The sequence below is a fragment of the Pan troglodytes genome, chromosome 8 (assembly GCF_028858775.2).
Source record: "Pan troglodytes isolate AG18354 chromosome 8, NHGRI_mPanTro3-v2.0_pri, whole genome shotgun sequence".
Classification (NCBI taxonomy): domain Eukaryota; kingdom Metazoa; phylum Chordata; class Mammalia; order Primates; family Hominidae; genus Pan; species Pan troglodytes.
Genome location: NC_072406.2, coordinates 41,670,420 through 41,687,159, shown reverse-complemented (window position 1 = coordinate 41,687,159; position 16,740 = coordinate 41,670,420). Strand labels below are relative to the sequence as shown.

Sequence of the window (16,740 nt, the reverse complement as noted above, 5' to 3'; positions counted from 1 at the left end):
AAGCATATGCTTAAATTCAGGATGGGCAATGTTACCAGGACAGAAAGTCTTATAGGAGGAAGCATTGTTTCCTAGCTGTATTAGTTACTGCCTAAAGCCAATGGTCTATTTGGTTACATAAAGGATCATTTGGGAGGATGAAACCTAGTAGCAGTTATTTAAATCAATTGGTGTATCGTGTTCACTACAGAAAAGCTTTCTAAGGAATAAGTATTAAAAAAAAAAAAAAGCATCACACTGTTGAAGCACAAGGTTTAAAATTAAGCGTGTTGTACAGTAAGGTTTGGCTAATTGGGGAGCCAAAATACTTAATTTGGCTTAGGACAAAATAAACTGGCCAATTAATCAACAGTAAAAGGAGACAGTGACTGACTTGAACAAAGAAAGTTGTTTAGTTGGTTTTTTTTTCTTTTTTGGGTGGAGGTATACACATTGGAAAAGGTATTCCAGAACACCTGGATCAAAATGACCTTTGCTAAGTCAACTCCAGAAATTGATCAATCATATCTGACCTGGTACACATAAATTCCAGATCTCCTTCTTAGATGAAAGCTAAAACCAGAGTTATCCTATAACCAGAATGTGGGTAAGACACTAAAAGATGGTCAGTATATATTTAGAAACTCCACACTGTAAGAAAATTACACAGGCACATGGAAGAATAAGCAAGATCTTGGTCTTGTTTAAAAAAGAAAAGAGAAAAAAAAAAATCAAGCCACATCCTAGAGTTGAGAACAAATTATTAACAGCAAATGGCCATTTGTATAATTAACATGTACTGTCTCACACTTCCCAGTTAAATTTATGAAAGACACTATTAAATTTCAGACAAAATATATATTTCTTTTAAATCTTTACAATAAATCAAGATGTAGAAGCTTACATAGGGCACATTTTTGTTTATTTAGGTACTCAATTCCAGCTCCCTTGGATGCAAATAACCCTGGTGACAGTGTGTACAAAGTCTTCTCTTTGCTTTTTATAATTTTAAAGCAAATAACACATTTAACTGTATTTAAGTCTGTGCAAATAATCCTTCAGAAGAAATATCCAAGATTCTGTTTGCAGAGGTCATTTTGTCTCTCTCAAAGATGATTAAATGAGTTTGTCTTCAGATAAAGTGCTCCTGTCCAGCAGAACTCAAAAGGCCTTCAAGCTGTTCAGTAAGTGTAGTTCAGATAAGACTCCGTCATACAAATTCCAGCTTCCCGTGCCCACTGTACATGCCCCAGTGAACAAGCGAGAGGATCTTATCATTGCTGAGGTCTGCTTGTCTCATTTTATCACAGGTCAGACAGCAGTTCTCGTGCCCACTGACCGGCACCATGCATTCCAAGTCTAACTTTGCAACCTGCCCCTTTTTGGAATGGTGTCCGTGAAAGCTGTAGTGCAAACGGGAGAGCATCTGTTGCCGCTGATCCTGCAGCCTCTTATTTTCACTTCGAAGCATCCTCAGGGCCAACATAATAAGCAACACTAAAATCAGCCCTCCAGCAATGGGCACGGCAATGACCGCTGCCCGGAACCACAACTCTTTGGAAGAAGTCAGCTCCTGCACCTTGGTGATAAGGTTTCTGCTACCATCATGCTGATACCTGTTTCCTTGTCCTAAAGGAGTACAAAGAAAATGATCAAACTCCATGCTAACTCCTCCTAGGGATATTCATAATCATCAATTCATTTTAACCAAGAATTCCATTAAAAAGAAGCTTACAATTAAATCAACGATATTTAGAAAACATGGCAAAACTATCTAAAGAAGCTTACAAACGCATTTGTTTACAGACTGTCATTACTGAGATGTAATGGCCTTTTAATGTCTTCAAAATGTTGAAAAAACAGGCAAAACCTATTATGTAGACAGACATCTAATGCTCAGACAGACATAAAAGCCACTCAATCAAGATGCATCTTTGCATCCAGCCAGGCTTCTCCCTCTGGTGTCTCTAATTACATTAACAACAAAATCAATAGTAGACATACAAAGTCGTGGCTGTCACAGGTCTTATAGTTCAGGCAGGCATATTGGTTAGAAACGGCTTCCACCTACCTGAGGCCTCACCCCTGGGAGGAGAGAGAACATCGTGCAGCCCTCTGTAATTGCACATGTCTTCATGACAGCATTCCAATGTGGGCATGGTGGTGCCAGAGTGGTTTCGGGCCTGTTTGGCTTGGCAGATGTCTGTCGTGCTTGCAAGAGAGTCCAGGCAGCCATGGGTGAGTGGGGAATTTGAGTTCTGAGGATCAAGAAGTCTAGAGAAGCAGGCGCTGAGCTCAGATTTACACATATAACCAGTGGCTACACAGTGGGCAGCATCACAGTAGCATCGAATTTCACCTGAAAACAATGAGAAACCACCTCAAACTCTGCTCCAGAAACCAGATAAAGCAACTATTTAGGCAACTGCTAAATCCCAAATTCAAAGGCATGAAACTTTTAGATCAACCAAGCTGAGGGCTCCAGCCTACAGAGCCTGGAGAAGCCCTTCCTGCAGCCAGTGCGTAAGTTTCAATCCAGTTAAACGTCATTTTGGCAATGTAGTAATCCCAATAGCAGGTTTCTGAGGAGTTTAGAGTCATTTTAAAAAAACTTTTGCTTTTTGAAGGAAATAGTAATGATGAGTATAATTTCTCCTACCATAAGGTATAACACATTATTTATTCATTTTAATCCTACATGACCATACAACATAAAAATGTTAGGCTTTTTGATTTTGTCAGTATAAATATTTGATCGGAACTACTGAATTGTTTACTATCCCACAGGACTGCGCCAAGAGTTAAGAGCTTTAGCTAACACCTTATAAAGTTATTAACTAGAAACACGACAATCTAGAAACTGCCCAGGTCAGGAGGTTTTAAAACTATGAAACTAGGCAGCTATTTGCAACCTCTCTAGAAAAGGCAAACTTTTTGCCTATAAAGATCTTTTCATGCAGAGGAGCTTTTAGTCAGTATATTGTAAAACAGGAACTAGGCAGTTTACAATTAGTGGTTTGCTTGCCAAAGTCAATTTCTTTCAGCCCAAATGGAAAGTCATAAAAGGTGGGGGGAGTATAAAACTGCAAGGCTAACTTCTCCTCCTCCTCCTCCTCCTCACAAGTTTTACATGTAATTCGACATGTGATCTAAAAGGGGAAACACTGAAACTGAAAATCCTCTGCTGGTTGAATGAAAAATCCTTAAGGAAACCTCAAATTTTCTACAGGAAGTGATTAAAAGTTTCCTTTATAAAAACTTATTTTGTGAGTTGCATGGCTCCGTTCACATTTTGTCGCAGGGCAAGATTGGAGGCTTTAATATCAGTTTCTCGTTGAAATAATCTGGGTCTTAAAGTTCTCACTAATACAATATCCACCTAGTGGACCCTGGTCGCTGTCACATGCCACAGCGAGTAAACTAAACTAATGCACACGCCTCTTCCAGTTTCCTGTCTGAAGATCCGAAACCTCCACTCTGAAATTAAACACCGGGATCTGCTGTTTTACAAACCTCTTCCCACCCTTACACCTTTATTCTTCCCCCTCTCTCTGAAGGCCCCAGTAAGGTGTCTCATTTAATTATCTCTCCAAATTCCAGACCACGGTATGGTATGCTCAGTTTTCACCGGACGCTGCTAATGCTTCGGTTCTAAGGAAAACCAGCCCGCTAAACACAGATCTTTGGCAACCCTTAACAGTCCAAAGCTAGGGGTCTTGCTCCTAAATCTGCACTCGCCATCCTGCGGTTGGGCCCAAGTTCCTTCTCTGCTTCAAGTAAGAACCTTGCTTTGCAGAACCACTTCTCTGCTCTTTCTCCTCCTCCCTCCGAGCTCACTTTATTTTCCACATAAAGCTCAACAGTCTTCTGGGGTGATGACTACATATCCCTAGTTTGACAAATTCCATATATAGATTTAAAGTATAAATAAAACAGATTAAAAGCCCATTTTGACCCTATTAGCTTCAGACCTTGTACAGAAAAGGAAGACTGAATACAAGTAAAATGCTGCTTAAATGTTTATGAGAGCCTATTTAAAATACTGTATTTTCAATGACCTAAAAACAGCCTAATAAAATTTTGACAGGTAACTGGGAAAGTTCTAACTACCTTTTTTTTTTTTTAATTGGAGCCACATTTTAAGCAAGGAGAATGGACTTTTGTACCACTGTATTAAAACTATATTTCTGTCGTTCATAAAGTTTCTTCCTGTGGCATGCAAAAGGCCAGAAAGGGGACTGGTATTTTGAAACTGTGGAACAATGCCCTTCTGTTTCTGCCCCCTTCTCGTTACTGTATGTAGTGATTAAACAAAAATGTCTGCTTTAGTCAAGACGGCTACAGGAGAGACTGCTGGCTTCTTTTAAAGCTTTTGAAGTCCGCAGCCGTCAGAAATCTCTGATCCCCTAATTATATCATTATCAGGCACATAGTTTCGGTATCTGTGACTTCATGTCAGCCTCAGTCCCTCCCTGTTCTGCCCGCCTTTGATAGGGCCAGGAGGCTCCCCTCTGCAAGCCACAAGGGCTGTTATTTAGGGTTAATTACACCCTTCCTTCCAAAATAAATAAATACTGTAGCACATCATCCTCGCTGGGCTAGCTTATGCTTTAACCTCATGCCTGCTACATAGCAATTAAAGAGAAGTAGGGGGCTGCAAAGACTAAACAGTGCTTCCTACTTAAAAAAATTATCTGTTCACAGAACAGTAGGTAGATTTCATAGCAGGGAGGTGAGGAGAACCTTGAAATTCGGAGACAGTTCGGGTTATTTCTTTCTAAAAGGTGAAAGCCTGCAGAGGAAAGAAGAAACTGACCCGCTGCCTTTTTTTTTTTTTTTTTTTTTTTGGTCCTGTTTGTAAAATATGAGGTGAGTGGGAGTGAGACGCTGACAGAGCCTACTCCTCCCGGCTACTGAAAAGCAACACAACACACACTTCTGCACACCTCGGACACCTAAACTCTCAGGGAGACCCACACACTCGCTCGCACACAGAGAGATGTACGCAGAAACACACTCACACAGAGACTCAGATGCACATTCAGAGATACAAAGACACTTAGAGACAAACACAGAAATGCATTCAGAAAGACACACTCAAGATCAGAGATACAGAGACTCACACATTCAGAGACACAAAGACTCAGAAAGAGACACAGAAATGCATTCAGAGATACATTCAAAGAGACACAGAGATACGCTGAGTGATACAGAGGTTCAGACACACTTTCAGAAACACAACGACACTCAGAGACACAAAAATGCATTTAGGGATACTGAGACTCAGAAACACACTCACAGAAATACATCCTGAGGCACTCACACAGACACGCTGAGGGCACGCGGCAGCTACAGGCCAGGATCTGCGATTCCTCCCGGCCGCCCGGGCCCCCAGGGTGCGGAAGCGGCGGCGTCGAGGCCGAGACGCCGGCCCCGCTCCCCGCTGGGCTGCAAACGCGCCGCTCCCCGCAGGCAGAGCCAGGAGGACCCTCTGATCAGCGCCTGCCCTTAGATTGGAGTCCGCATCCACGCGCCAGGCCACCGCCGCGACTTCTAAGAACACAGCAACTTGTCGCGACCTGCGGCTCCGGCGCAGGAGGGAGCCTCGCCCGCCGCTAACAAAGCCTCTGCAGCCGGCTCCAAAGCCCCGCGGCGGGGACGGGACCCCGGGCCCCGTGCGCCCCCGGCACCCACCTTTGGTGAGCAGCACGGCCATGGCGCAGAGCTCCAGCTGCAGCCAGATGAAGATGTAGCTGGAGTGGCGATCCATTGACGCCCCGCACGGCCGCGGCGCCCCCGCCGGCTTCCGGAGCCCCGGCTCGGCGGCAGCCTACGACCCCCGGAGCGCGCAGGGCATGGGCCCTGCCCGGAGCGGCGGGCGCCGTCAGCGGCGGGGCTGGGTTTCGGGCCGCTGCCGGAGCATGGAGCGCGGCTACAGGGCGCGCCCAGGAGCCCAGAAAAGTTTCCCGGTCCCCCCTCGGCGGCCACCGGCTCCCTTGCCCCTCTCGACTCTAGTGACGCACGCTAGCCCCGGGCCGGGGGTGGGCTCCCCGCCTTCAGTCCCCGCTAGCGGCCGTTTTCAGCGAAGAGAGTAGGGTCTCCCCAGCGAGCAAGGGTATCCGCCGCAGCTCCCGCCCGCACCAGCCCAGGTCTCGCCGGCTCCGCGCCGTAAATAGCGCCCCGCGCCTGGAGCCGGCCTGCACCGCCCCGCCTCGCCCCGCCCCACGGCGTCCGATTGGCCGCCGGGCTCCTGTCAATCCGCCCCGCAGCGGGGGGCGGGCCCAGACGCGAGCGCTGAGGGACCTGCCCGGCGGCTCCGAGCGGCGCCGGCGTCTGGGGCGCCCAGCTGGGGCGCCCGGCTGGTGCGCTGCCGTCTCCCGCGCTCCCCCTTGCGGAGGCCTGCGCGTCAGTGACCTTCGCGAGGCGCCGGGGGAGCCCAGCCCCGGGACCGGCTCGGGAACCCGCCTCCGAGACCCTGACGGCTCAGCCTCGGGTGGTCAGCGTTCCCCAGCGCGGGGCTTCTTTTGGGTGCCCCCCGAAACACGCAGGGGGTCGGTGTGGTCGTCCTCCCCGGCCGCACTGCGTTTTCTGGAGCCCCCAGGGGCGAGTGACAATGCCCCGGCCTGTGCAGGTGGCGGAGGAGGGTTCGGGTGGGAGCCCGGGGGAGGCGGCCCAGCGCTGGGGTCTGCATTCAGCCTTCGCCCCCCACCCCCTCAGCGTGTCCGCCTCGAGCTGCCCGCCATGGGATCAATAAAGCCCAGACAGACCGACTGTTGATCCGTTAGGAGCCGCTAGGTTCTCCCGGGTACGCGGGACGAGTAGCCGGCTAGAGACACTTAACGAAAATTAGCAAATCCAAAAGCACCCGGCGCCAACGAGACGACACTGGCCGAGACTGACACTCAATTAACCACCCCCCAAACAATGGCTGGCAAACACGCCGGCTGACCCTGATCAATATCAGCCCCGCAGTGATCTCCTCCTTGAGATGCTAATTCATTTATTAGGGATCGCGGGGCTGCCCTTCCCAAGGTACTCAAGGTGGTCTTGCTGTAGTTTTGTTTCCCCTCCTCTTTGGAAGGAATTAAGCTTAAAACTCATTATCTGAGGGAATGTTCTTCTATCCTCTCCCTCCAAAACCTGAGATGAACAAAAGTCGACCATTTGCAAAATTCTTCTTGAGAATCTGCCAGAGCTTCCCTACCGGATATGTCAAAAGGGGGTGGGGGGTGGGGAAGGAAAGAAAGAGAAGCACATTTCATGCTAAGGTGAGAATTATAAAGACAAATCCTTTAGGACTAGAGTGCAGACATGAGCTTTAAGACTAAGAAAAATGTACATATGTCGTGAGGACTGAAAGTCAAGGCGAACATATCTCAAACGCCTAACCTTTTAAAGTTGTTGAAAGTCTGCAGAGCTGCAGGATGTAGTTAATGAAATTGTCTTTGAAAAATAATGTTTATGTGCAGAAAAATAAAATAATTTCATAAACTGATGCTCAGACCATTACTTCTCTAGATCAAAATTGCATCTAAAAGGAGAGAAGGAGAAATCCAGTAGAAGTTTTAAAAGAAAATTAAACTGGTTAGGGCACCAGGTAAACAGCAGGTTTCTCAGACAAGTTTCTCAAGGGGCGTGCTGACAAGGCAGTCCTGGGGCCGAGTTTGATTAGAACTTCCTGGCTACTAGAACCTTGACAAGTTAACAGTTGTAAGGGTTTTATGCAGACAAGATTTTTTTTTTTTTTTTTTTTTTGAGACGAGTCTGGCACTGTCGCCCAGGCTGGAGTACAGTGGCGCGATCTCGGCTCACTGCAACCTTCCGCCTCCCGGGTTCAAGCGATTCTCCTGCCTCAGCCTCCTGAGTAGCTGGGATTACAGGCACCTGTCTCCACGACTGGCTAATTTCTGTATTTTTATAGAGACGAGGTTTCGCCATGTTGGTCAGGCTGCTCTCGAACTTCCGACCTCGTGATCCGCCCGCCTCGGGCTCCCAAAGTGCTGGGATTTACAGGCGTGAGCCACCGCGCCCAGAGGACAATACTTTTTATGTAATGATTACACTCTCTTTTAGAGAGTCAATTATTAGCTAAAAGGAAACTTTCAGGGTATGTTCGTTCAACCTGGCCTCCCACCATAGGCGAGGCTTGCAATGTCTGGGGTTATAAAGATGTCAGAAACTAGATAGTAAATCTCAAAACAATGGAGCTGGACAATAATGGAGATTTATGTGCATGATGTTACAATGCCTAAAAGAAAGAGGTTAACTAGCCTAGGAAGGTAAAGAGAGCCGGTAAAGTCTAGAAGCAATGACATTAAGGATTGGAAGAAGACCATTACAAGCACAGAGGACCACAGGACTTAGGCATGAAATATGATTGTGTAGGTGAGTAGGAGTGGTAAGCAGCGAACAGGTAGTTGGGATGACAAGCAAGTCTTTGTGATTGCAGCATAAAATGTGAAGAAGTGAACAGAGACGTATCAGAAATGAACTATACTTCCCTTTGATGCAGATAAATACTTATTTAATGGAAGGGGTCTGGGGAATGTGTTGGTGAAAGTTGCATTCTAGTAGATACTTTCTGAGTGTCTCCCAGCCCAAGTCAGAGAATGTCCCTTTTCCCGGAGTGGGCGTTGGCAACCTGATTAGGAGACTCTGATCTCCTAATCTCTGGCCATAGCTAGTCACATGACCCAGGTTAGGTCAGTTAGATTCTCTCTTCTGTGTCTTTGAGCAGACATGCTGCTCAGTCCCTTGAGGTCATTTCACGGGAGACATAAAAATTTTGCTTTGGGGCAGCTGTAGTCCACCTGTCTGCAGAGGAAGAAAAATAATGAAGATATGCAAAGTGGCAAATACATAAATCTAAATGGATTTCCAGGCACTCAGCCTCACTTCTTGTCCTTAGGTTAACTCAGTAACCTTAATGAAGTCCCCTTTTTACTTAAGGTTCTTTTCCTTGCAACCCAAAGAAACCAAACTAAGATATTTGTATTTTATTGAATTAATGTTGACTTTGAGCACTCCAGGTTGTATATATTTTTTTTGTTCCAAGTCCAATTCTGAATAAGAACTTGGGATCCATTTTTTAGACAATGATTTCAACTATTTTGTTTTTATTATTAATGGGCAAACTTTCTAAATGACCAGAAATTAAAGAGAAACAAGTCCGCACTTTATCTAATGGTTCTGGGGAAGACATGGACTTTTCAAGTAAATGAATCAGAGTGTTTGAATCAATGTAGAATATCAAAATCAGTTTAGGGATAATGTGTCAATCATAAGGCCATATCAATAGTTGAGAGAATAGGCAACAATTTTAATTCAGTTTAAGATTCTTAAGGAAAATTGCTTCTCTAGAGAATTTTACTTATGCTTTGCACATAATTCAGTTATTACTTTCCTACATGTAGGTTGATAAGTAGAGGGAAAAAAAATAGTACAATCTACTGTCCTTTTGAAGTTTAAAGCAAGAAATGAAATCAACGACCAAAATTCTTTTTACATCTACAAAGGGATTCCGAAAATACCTAGGAACAAGCTCTCTATACCCAAGAACAGAAAACTGATTCTAGACCTAACTGAAACCGTTAAACAGTATAATAGTTTTTTATTACCTTCAAACAGCATTCAAGATACAATTTATCCATGGGAGATATATATGTATATATATAGGCGCGAGCCACCATGCCCGACTAATTTTTTAATTTTTTTGTAGAGATGGTGGTCTCCCTATGTTACCTAGGCTGGTCTCAGAATTCCTGGGCTCAAGCAATCCTCCTGCCTGAGCCTCCAAAAGTGCTGGGATTATAGGTGTGAGCCACCATGCTGGCCATATAGATGTTTTAAAGATTTTAAATGATGTCTTTGAAATTATAGGCTAAACATTTAACTAAATGGCACTAAATTGTGAATGGGAGAGTAGAGAGTTACTTGGTTTTGCTTTTGCTTTTTTAGAGACGAAGGTCTCCCTCTGTTACTCAGGCTGGAGTACAGCGCTGCAATCATAGCTCACTGTAGCCTCGAACCACTGGCCCCAGCCTCCCAAGTAGCTAAGACCGTAGGTGCTCCCCACTGCATGGGGCTAATTTCTATACTTTTTGTTGAGACAGAGTCTCCTTATGTTGCCCAGGCTGGTCCCAAACTTCTAGCCTCGAGTGACCCTCCCACCTTAGCCTCCCAAGTAGCTGGGATTACAGGTGTGAGCTTGACTATCTTATCAGAGAGTTCTTTGTGTTTAAGGGATTCATAGCATAGCAGAATAGGAGCTTATTTGTTAGGTGACCAGATAGAACAAATGAAGATTATTCAATCTGAGAAAAGTGCATCAGAAGTTCTTCCCTTAATACCAAGGATAAGAACAAGAATTGTGTTCATTGATGACCTCACTTAGGGTGTACTCTCTTCATAACCTCTGCCCATAAATCTCGTTAAAATGCATTAAATATTTGAAGATATGCACGTTTGGCTGGCATTTTATTTCATGGCTTGAACTCACACATCAAATATAATGTGTGTCTTGATACTTTGTAAATGATAAAACAAATACTATATAGTTAGTTATTTTCTCAGGAATTATTATGAAATAAAAACGATGACAGTGGCCAGAACATAATAGCAAATAAATAAATAAATAAATAAATAAAAATAAAACATTTATAGTACATCGTTGGTCAACTTGCTTAATTAAAAGGAAGAGAGACACACTAAAGATTAATTTAGGAGGGGTATGTGGTATGGACAAAATAGGCTTATGGTATGGTTACTACTAACTGGTGATTGACAAGCACCACTTATCAGCTCGGGGAGCCAACCTTCCTGGAGCCAGAAGCCAGAGACTTGGGCCTCTTTTTCTCAGGGTTGTCTTTGCTTCTCACCTCTTTGCCAGTGGGCTGTCATCCTCTCCTTATTTGTAGTTTTTACTCTCATAATTTCTGCTTTTTTTTTTTGTCCAAGCATAAGTCTCCTATACAGAGAGATACTACCCAAGAGATGGTTTCACCTTCTATCACTACTGCAAACTATCACAGTCGTTTGTTCAGCTTACGGAGACACCATCCCCAAATACTCAGTCTGTGATCTCTTGGGCTTGGATAGGGTTCTGGCTAATATAAAACCTGGGTACTGCTCTCAGCAAGGGTGTGAGCCAGAAAGAACACACAGAAAGAGATATGGGCAGGCTGGCACCATAAAGCATGTCATATTATATAAAGTTAATTCACCTATAAAGAAAAATAAAGTAGGCCAGGCTCAGAGGCTCACACCTGTAATTCCAGCACTTTGGGAGGCTGAGGTGGGAGGATCACATGAGTTCAGGAGTTTGAGACCAGCAAGCCCAGTAGCAGAGGCCTGTAGTCTCAGCTACTTGGGAGGCTAAAGTAGGAGGATTACTGGAGCCCAGGCGTTCCAGGCTGCAGTGAGCTAAGATCACACCACCACACTTCAGTCTGGGCAACAGAGAGAGACCATCTCAAAAGAAAAGAAAAATATTAGTGAGTGAATTTTGACCTTAGCCAAAAGGCTGAGAAGTGATTAGTGAGTGGAATTAAGATCATTCCTCCAAGCCAGGCATGGTGGTTCATGCCTGTAATCCCAGCACTTTGAGAAGCTGAGGCAGATGGATAACTTGAGGTCAGGAGTTTGAGAACAACCTGGCCAATATGGTGAAACCCCATCTCTACCAAAAATATAAAAATTAGCCGAGCATCGTGGCACATGCCTGTAATCCCAGCTACTGGGGAGGCTGAAGCAGGAGAATCTCCAGGAGGCGGAGGTTACTGTGAGCCAAGATTGCGCCACTGCACTCCAGCCTGGACAACAGAGTGAGACTCTGTCTCAAAAAAAAAAAAAAAAAATCATTCCTTCATATTATTACTTCTGTGTGACTTTATCACTTGAGTGTTTGCTATCATCTAAAATAACTTAATGTAGCCACTTGAAGACAGCCCATTTTAAACAGACTGAAGACTCAGAACCTTGCAGAGTACAGGACTTTCCAGAGTCCAGGACCATTTTGAACTCCTGGATTATTTTTAATATACAACAATCTTGAACGTCTTGTCTTCTTAGTGGGGCCATGGCAACGAGCAGAGCTTTTTATTAGTTTCTTGAGAAAGATGAGTATTTGGAGTGAATAGTCAACCTGGCATTTTCCACATATAGTGGCTGGGGGGAGGAGCAGGCAAGATGCCCATGATGCAATGTCTATGAGCAATGACATTGCTTGCCAGTCTGTATGGAATACATGAGCAAAATCCATCAATATTACAGCCAAAGGGTCAAAGTAGTCACTTGTTTCCTTGGAGGTCCATCCACTCGGCTCCACCCCATACCACTCAGTTGTTCCTCATAAAATCACAGGAGTATATAAAAAGAGTTCCCTGGGCCTGGCATGGTGGCTCACACCTATAATCCCAGCACTTTGGGAGGCCAAGGAGGGTGGATCACTTGAATCCAGGAGCTCAAGACCATCCTAGGCAACATGGTGAAACCCCATCTCTACTAAAAATACAAAAATTAGCTGGGTGTGGTGGTGCATGCCTGTAATCCCAGCTACTCAGGAGGCTGAGGCTGGAGAATCCCTTGAGCCAGAGATGGGGAGGCTGCAGCGAGCCGAGATCGCACCACTGCACTCCAGCCTGGGTAACAGAGCAAGGAAAAAGTAACACTAAAGTAAGAAACTGAAGTCCTGCATTTGTATCCACACTCCATTACTCAATGTTTTGTTTATGTGTTTTTTGAGACGGCCTGGCTCTGTCACCCAGGCTGGAGTGCACTGGCACAATCTCAGCTCACTGCAGCCTCCACCACCATGGCTCAAGTGATCCCCTCACCTCAGACTCCCCAGTAGCTAGGACTACAGGTGCATGCCACCACACCCTGCTAATTTTTAAATATTTTGTAGAGACGGGGTCTCGCCATGTTGCCCAAGCTGGTTGTTTATTTTATTATTATTATTATTATTATTTTTTTTGAGATAGAGTCTTGCTCCATTGCCCAGGCTGAAGTGCAGTGGAGCGAGCTCACTGCAGCCTCCACCTCCCAGGTTCAAGCAATTCTCGTGCCTCACCCTCCTGAGTGGCTAGGATTACAGATGTTTGCCACCATGCCTGGATAACTTTTGTATTTTTGATAGAGGCAGGGTTTCACCGTTTTGGCCAGGCTGGTCTCGAACTCCTGGCCTCAAGTGATTCGCCTGCCTCAGCCTCCCAAAGTGCTGGGATCACAGGCATGAACCTCCATGCCCAGTATACTCAATGAGTTTTTATGAGCCAATCAATTGGCCCCTTGGTACTCAGTTTTCTTGCCCATAAAATGAGAACAAGAGTGTTTGGTAGCCTGCCTGCTCCAGAGATTGCTACTAGTACAACTTGAGGTCTTCGTGTAAGTTTTGTTAACTGTGAATCTCTATAGAAATGGTGACCAATTTTCCTTAGAAATCGGTCTAAGGAAAAAATTTGTAATATCTGAATGTATTTATGATGGCTTCAGGACTTCCCAGGTGGTTTCAGGATTTTCTCCTCCCTGGAGCTGAAGATTTGAAGTGCAAATAATGTTACTGCCAAGTCAGCCTGCAGCCTGGGCAGGGTGATAGTATCTCTCTAAAAACGCGGAATCTTGCCAACAAACGTTTGCTCCCATGACTGGTGATAGTCCAAGAATCAGCTGAGACAAATTGGTCGCCTAACTTATCATTACGCAAGAAACTTAGCTGCTCTCATGGAACCATAACTCGTGCCTCTAGTCTGCTGGAAAACACAAGAAGTATCTTCCACCCTGCAACGTGACACCTTGAGATAACCCATCTCCTATCCCATGGCATTTTTCGAAGAAGTCTGATGTTGCTTATTCACTTTCAAACGGAAGCATTTCCCAAGAAAATCCTGATTAATTATGGATACACTTGCCATGAACTCTACTCATGAGCTGTCCTTTTTTTTAGGGGTGATCAAGAGATTTCTGAAACGGCTCCTGCCCTCAAAATGCTTCTAATCCACCTGCCCTTTTTTTTTTTTTTTTTTTTTCAGGTGACTGCCTAATGTTAACAAAGATCTGTAGGAATGATGGGAAGGGGCACTGGTACTTCTCTTTTTACTAATCCTTCAAGTCATACCTGAAGATCCGCAGTTTTTCTGGAGACAGGTGAAGTCCAGCCCCTGAAAGACGCAGACAGTGCAGAGAGAAGAGCCTATGTTTTTATATTTTTGTCAAGGTGATGTCTCAAGGTACAATCAAAGCCTTTTCAGATCTGAAGTCTTTTCGTTCCCATCAGCCAGCACGACTCCAGCGAAGAGAGTGGGAGGAGGGAGACGGGGGTGTCCAGGAAGATTAACCTTCCTATTGACAGATCGGGAAGTTTCGGGAAAATGTACTCCAGGTTCCACACATCGTTACTAATTCCCGGTTCGTTGGACTACAAGTAGAAAAGTACTTAGAGAAATTAGTTTAAGTATAAGATAAATGCTGATCCCCGGGTCCCTCTAAGTTTCTATTGACAATGGAAAAGTAGCAGCCGCAGCGCCATTTCGGTTCAATCGAAGAGATATTAGCATCCGTTTTAGGCAGGGAGAACATCCAAAAAGATCGATACTAGGGGAGGGCGAGGCTGGGAGAGCGATCGGGAGCCGAGAGCGAGTGAGCGAGAGAGGGCGAGGAGAAGGAACGGGAACTAGTGAGAGATCCCTCGGGGGAAATGCAAACGCTGGAGAGAGGCACCAATTATGATAATTGAAGGTAATGGTGCCGAGGCGCCAAGGAGCTCCGCGCTGTTTTACATCATCCAGCCCCAACCCAGACGCGCCCGGGCCCGCCCCTCCCCGGCCGGGTCCACGCCCTCCCGGGCTCTCTGGGGCCCCCGCCCCGGGCCGCCCGTGCGCAGCTCGGGTGCCCAGCGCGCAAGGCGCGCCCCAGTCCCGCGCGTCCCAGCCGCTGTCTGTCTCCCCCACTGCCTCCTCTGTGCTGACTCATTGAGCGACCCCGACTTGTCTCAAAATAAAACACGGGCTCAGACACTTGTAGTCTGGACAGACTCCCCCCGAGGCTAGAGTCTATAGGAACTGGAGACATCCCTGTACCGATCCTGGTACCAATGCGCCCCTGTTCGCTCTGTGGTTCTCAGTCTCGCTCCCACCGCAAACCCTTCCCCCCGTAACTCGAGAAATTTAAACCAGCGTCTTAAAAATAAACCGCGTGGGAGCCCGAGAGTTCGTGAATGTGGCCGACAGGATAGGAAAAGGTTTTATTGTTGTTCAACTTCTGACCAAAATGGGATCTTTGAGTCACTGAATTTTAAGGAGTCAGGAGATATGCAACAGCAGTTTCCCTGACCTAGAGGTTCAGAGAACAGACCCAGGGACTTTAGGGGCTGGCCTTGGTATGAGTGAGGTGTGTTTTTCAAAACTACTGGGTTTTGTTTGTTTGGTTGGTTGATTGATTTCTTTTCTTTCTTTTTTTTCAATATGTTTCCTTTTATTTTGAAATTGAAACAGCAAAATGAAGTGGTTTGTGGCTGAAACAACCTCCACGGGAAAGAAAACTGGAGTGTTCGTTCATCCATCAAAGAACAAACGCCAACGTCTGAGCCAGCGACCCCACCTCCCCCAGACAAAGCAGTGAACAGATTAAAGGATGGGAGGAAGGATACAATCAAAATCGGGTGGTGATGGCTGGCAGATAAAAATATGGAACGCTTCATGAATTTGCGTGTCGTTCTTGCGCAGGGGCCATGCTAATCTTCTGTGTATCCTTCCAATTTTAGCATATGTGCTGCCAAAGCAAGCACTTTTTTTTTCTTAAATAGAGACAGGGTCTCGCTTTTATGCCCCGCCTGGTCTCAAACTCCTGGCTTCAAGTGATCCTCCTGCCTCAGCCTCCCAAAGCGCTGGTATTACAGGCTTGAGTCACCATATCTGGCCAATTGATTGCTTTCTTTTCTTTTTTGTTTTTGTTTTTTTTTTTTTTTTTGAGTTGATGCCTCACTCTGTCGCCCAGGCTGGAGTGCAGTAGTGCAATCTCAGCTCACTGCAACGTCTGCCTGTGTTAAGCGATTCTCCTGCCTCAGCCTCCCGAGAAGAAGGGACTACAGGCATACGCCACCCACACCCAGCTAAGTTTTGTATTTTTAGTAGAGATGGGTTTTTGACATGTTGTCCGGGCTGGTCTCAAACTCCCAACCTCAAATAATCCGCCCGCCTGGGACTCCCAAAGTGCTGGAATTACAGGTGTGAGCTACCTCGTCTGCACCAGTTGATTGTTTTCTGATTGTAAAAGTAATGGATCACTGTAGAAAACTTGGAAAATACAAAAAAGAATCGTGAAAACGTCTGTGGCTGTGGCAGGTGGCAGGGAGTCTGTTCCTAGGCCAGTTCCCAAGGCAGAACCAGACATAAGGAAGCAGTGGCGAGGTGGGCTCCTGTACCTGGGGCCCAGCATTAGCTTGGGGGCTTAGTCACTTACCAGTGTGTGGCTTCGGGCAAACATTGTTAAACCTCTCTAGACTTCATTTTGTCACCTGTAAAATATGACTAATAAAATGACCTCTAAGATCCCTTCTCGGCTCTGTGAAAGGCAACCTCAGAAATCAACTCTGCGTCCAAAACAAGTGGCATGAACTTCTCCACCAAGTCGAATAAAGTGGAATTACTACTTTCCTAGAAATGCTTTAAGAAAGCGTTGGAAAAGCAGATCTATGACTCCATCTGTCTTTCAGGAGCGCTGTCTCTTAAAAACAGATGTGAATAATAACACAAATATTTGGCAAGT

General features: G+C 45.6%; 1 protein-coding gene and 1 non-coding gene across 4 annotated transcripts; both read right to left on the bottom strand.

Annotated features, from left to right (window-relative positions):
* Window positions 1-817: 817 nt before the first annotated feature.
* BAMBI (BMP and activin membrane bound inhibitor) lies at window positions 818-6,153 on the bottom strand. 3 transcript variants are annotated; one of them, XM_016962846.4, is made up of 3 exons: window positions 5,674-6,153; window positions 2,051-2,338; window positions 818-1,608 (listed from the first exon to the last, which is right to left on the bottom strand). In XM_016962846.4, exons 1-3 carry the CDS (start codon window positions 5,747-5,749, stop codon window positions 1,190-1,192), a joined length of 783 nt encoding a protein of 260 aa, XP_016818335.3. In that variant the 5' UTR covers window positions 5,750-6,153; the 3' UTR covers window positions 818-1,189. The 3 variants fall into 3 exon arrangements, with proteins under 3 accessions (XP_016818335.3, XP_016818336.3, XP_009456442.3); XM_016962847.4 differs by lacking the exon at window positions 5,674-6,153 and adding an exon at window positions 5,279-5,626; XM_009458167.5 differs by lacking the exon at window positions 5,674-6,153 and adding an exon at window positions 5,303-5,622.
* Window positions 6,154-15,653: 9,500 nt separating this feature from the next.
* On the bottom strand, window positions 15,654-15,760 carry LOC112204731 (U6 spliceosomal RNA). The gene has a single exon (XR_002938381.1). It is a non-coding gene; the product is annotated as a U6 spliceosomal RNA (small nuclear RNA).
* Between the last annotated feature and the right edge of the window lie 980 nt (window positions 15,761-16,740).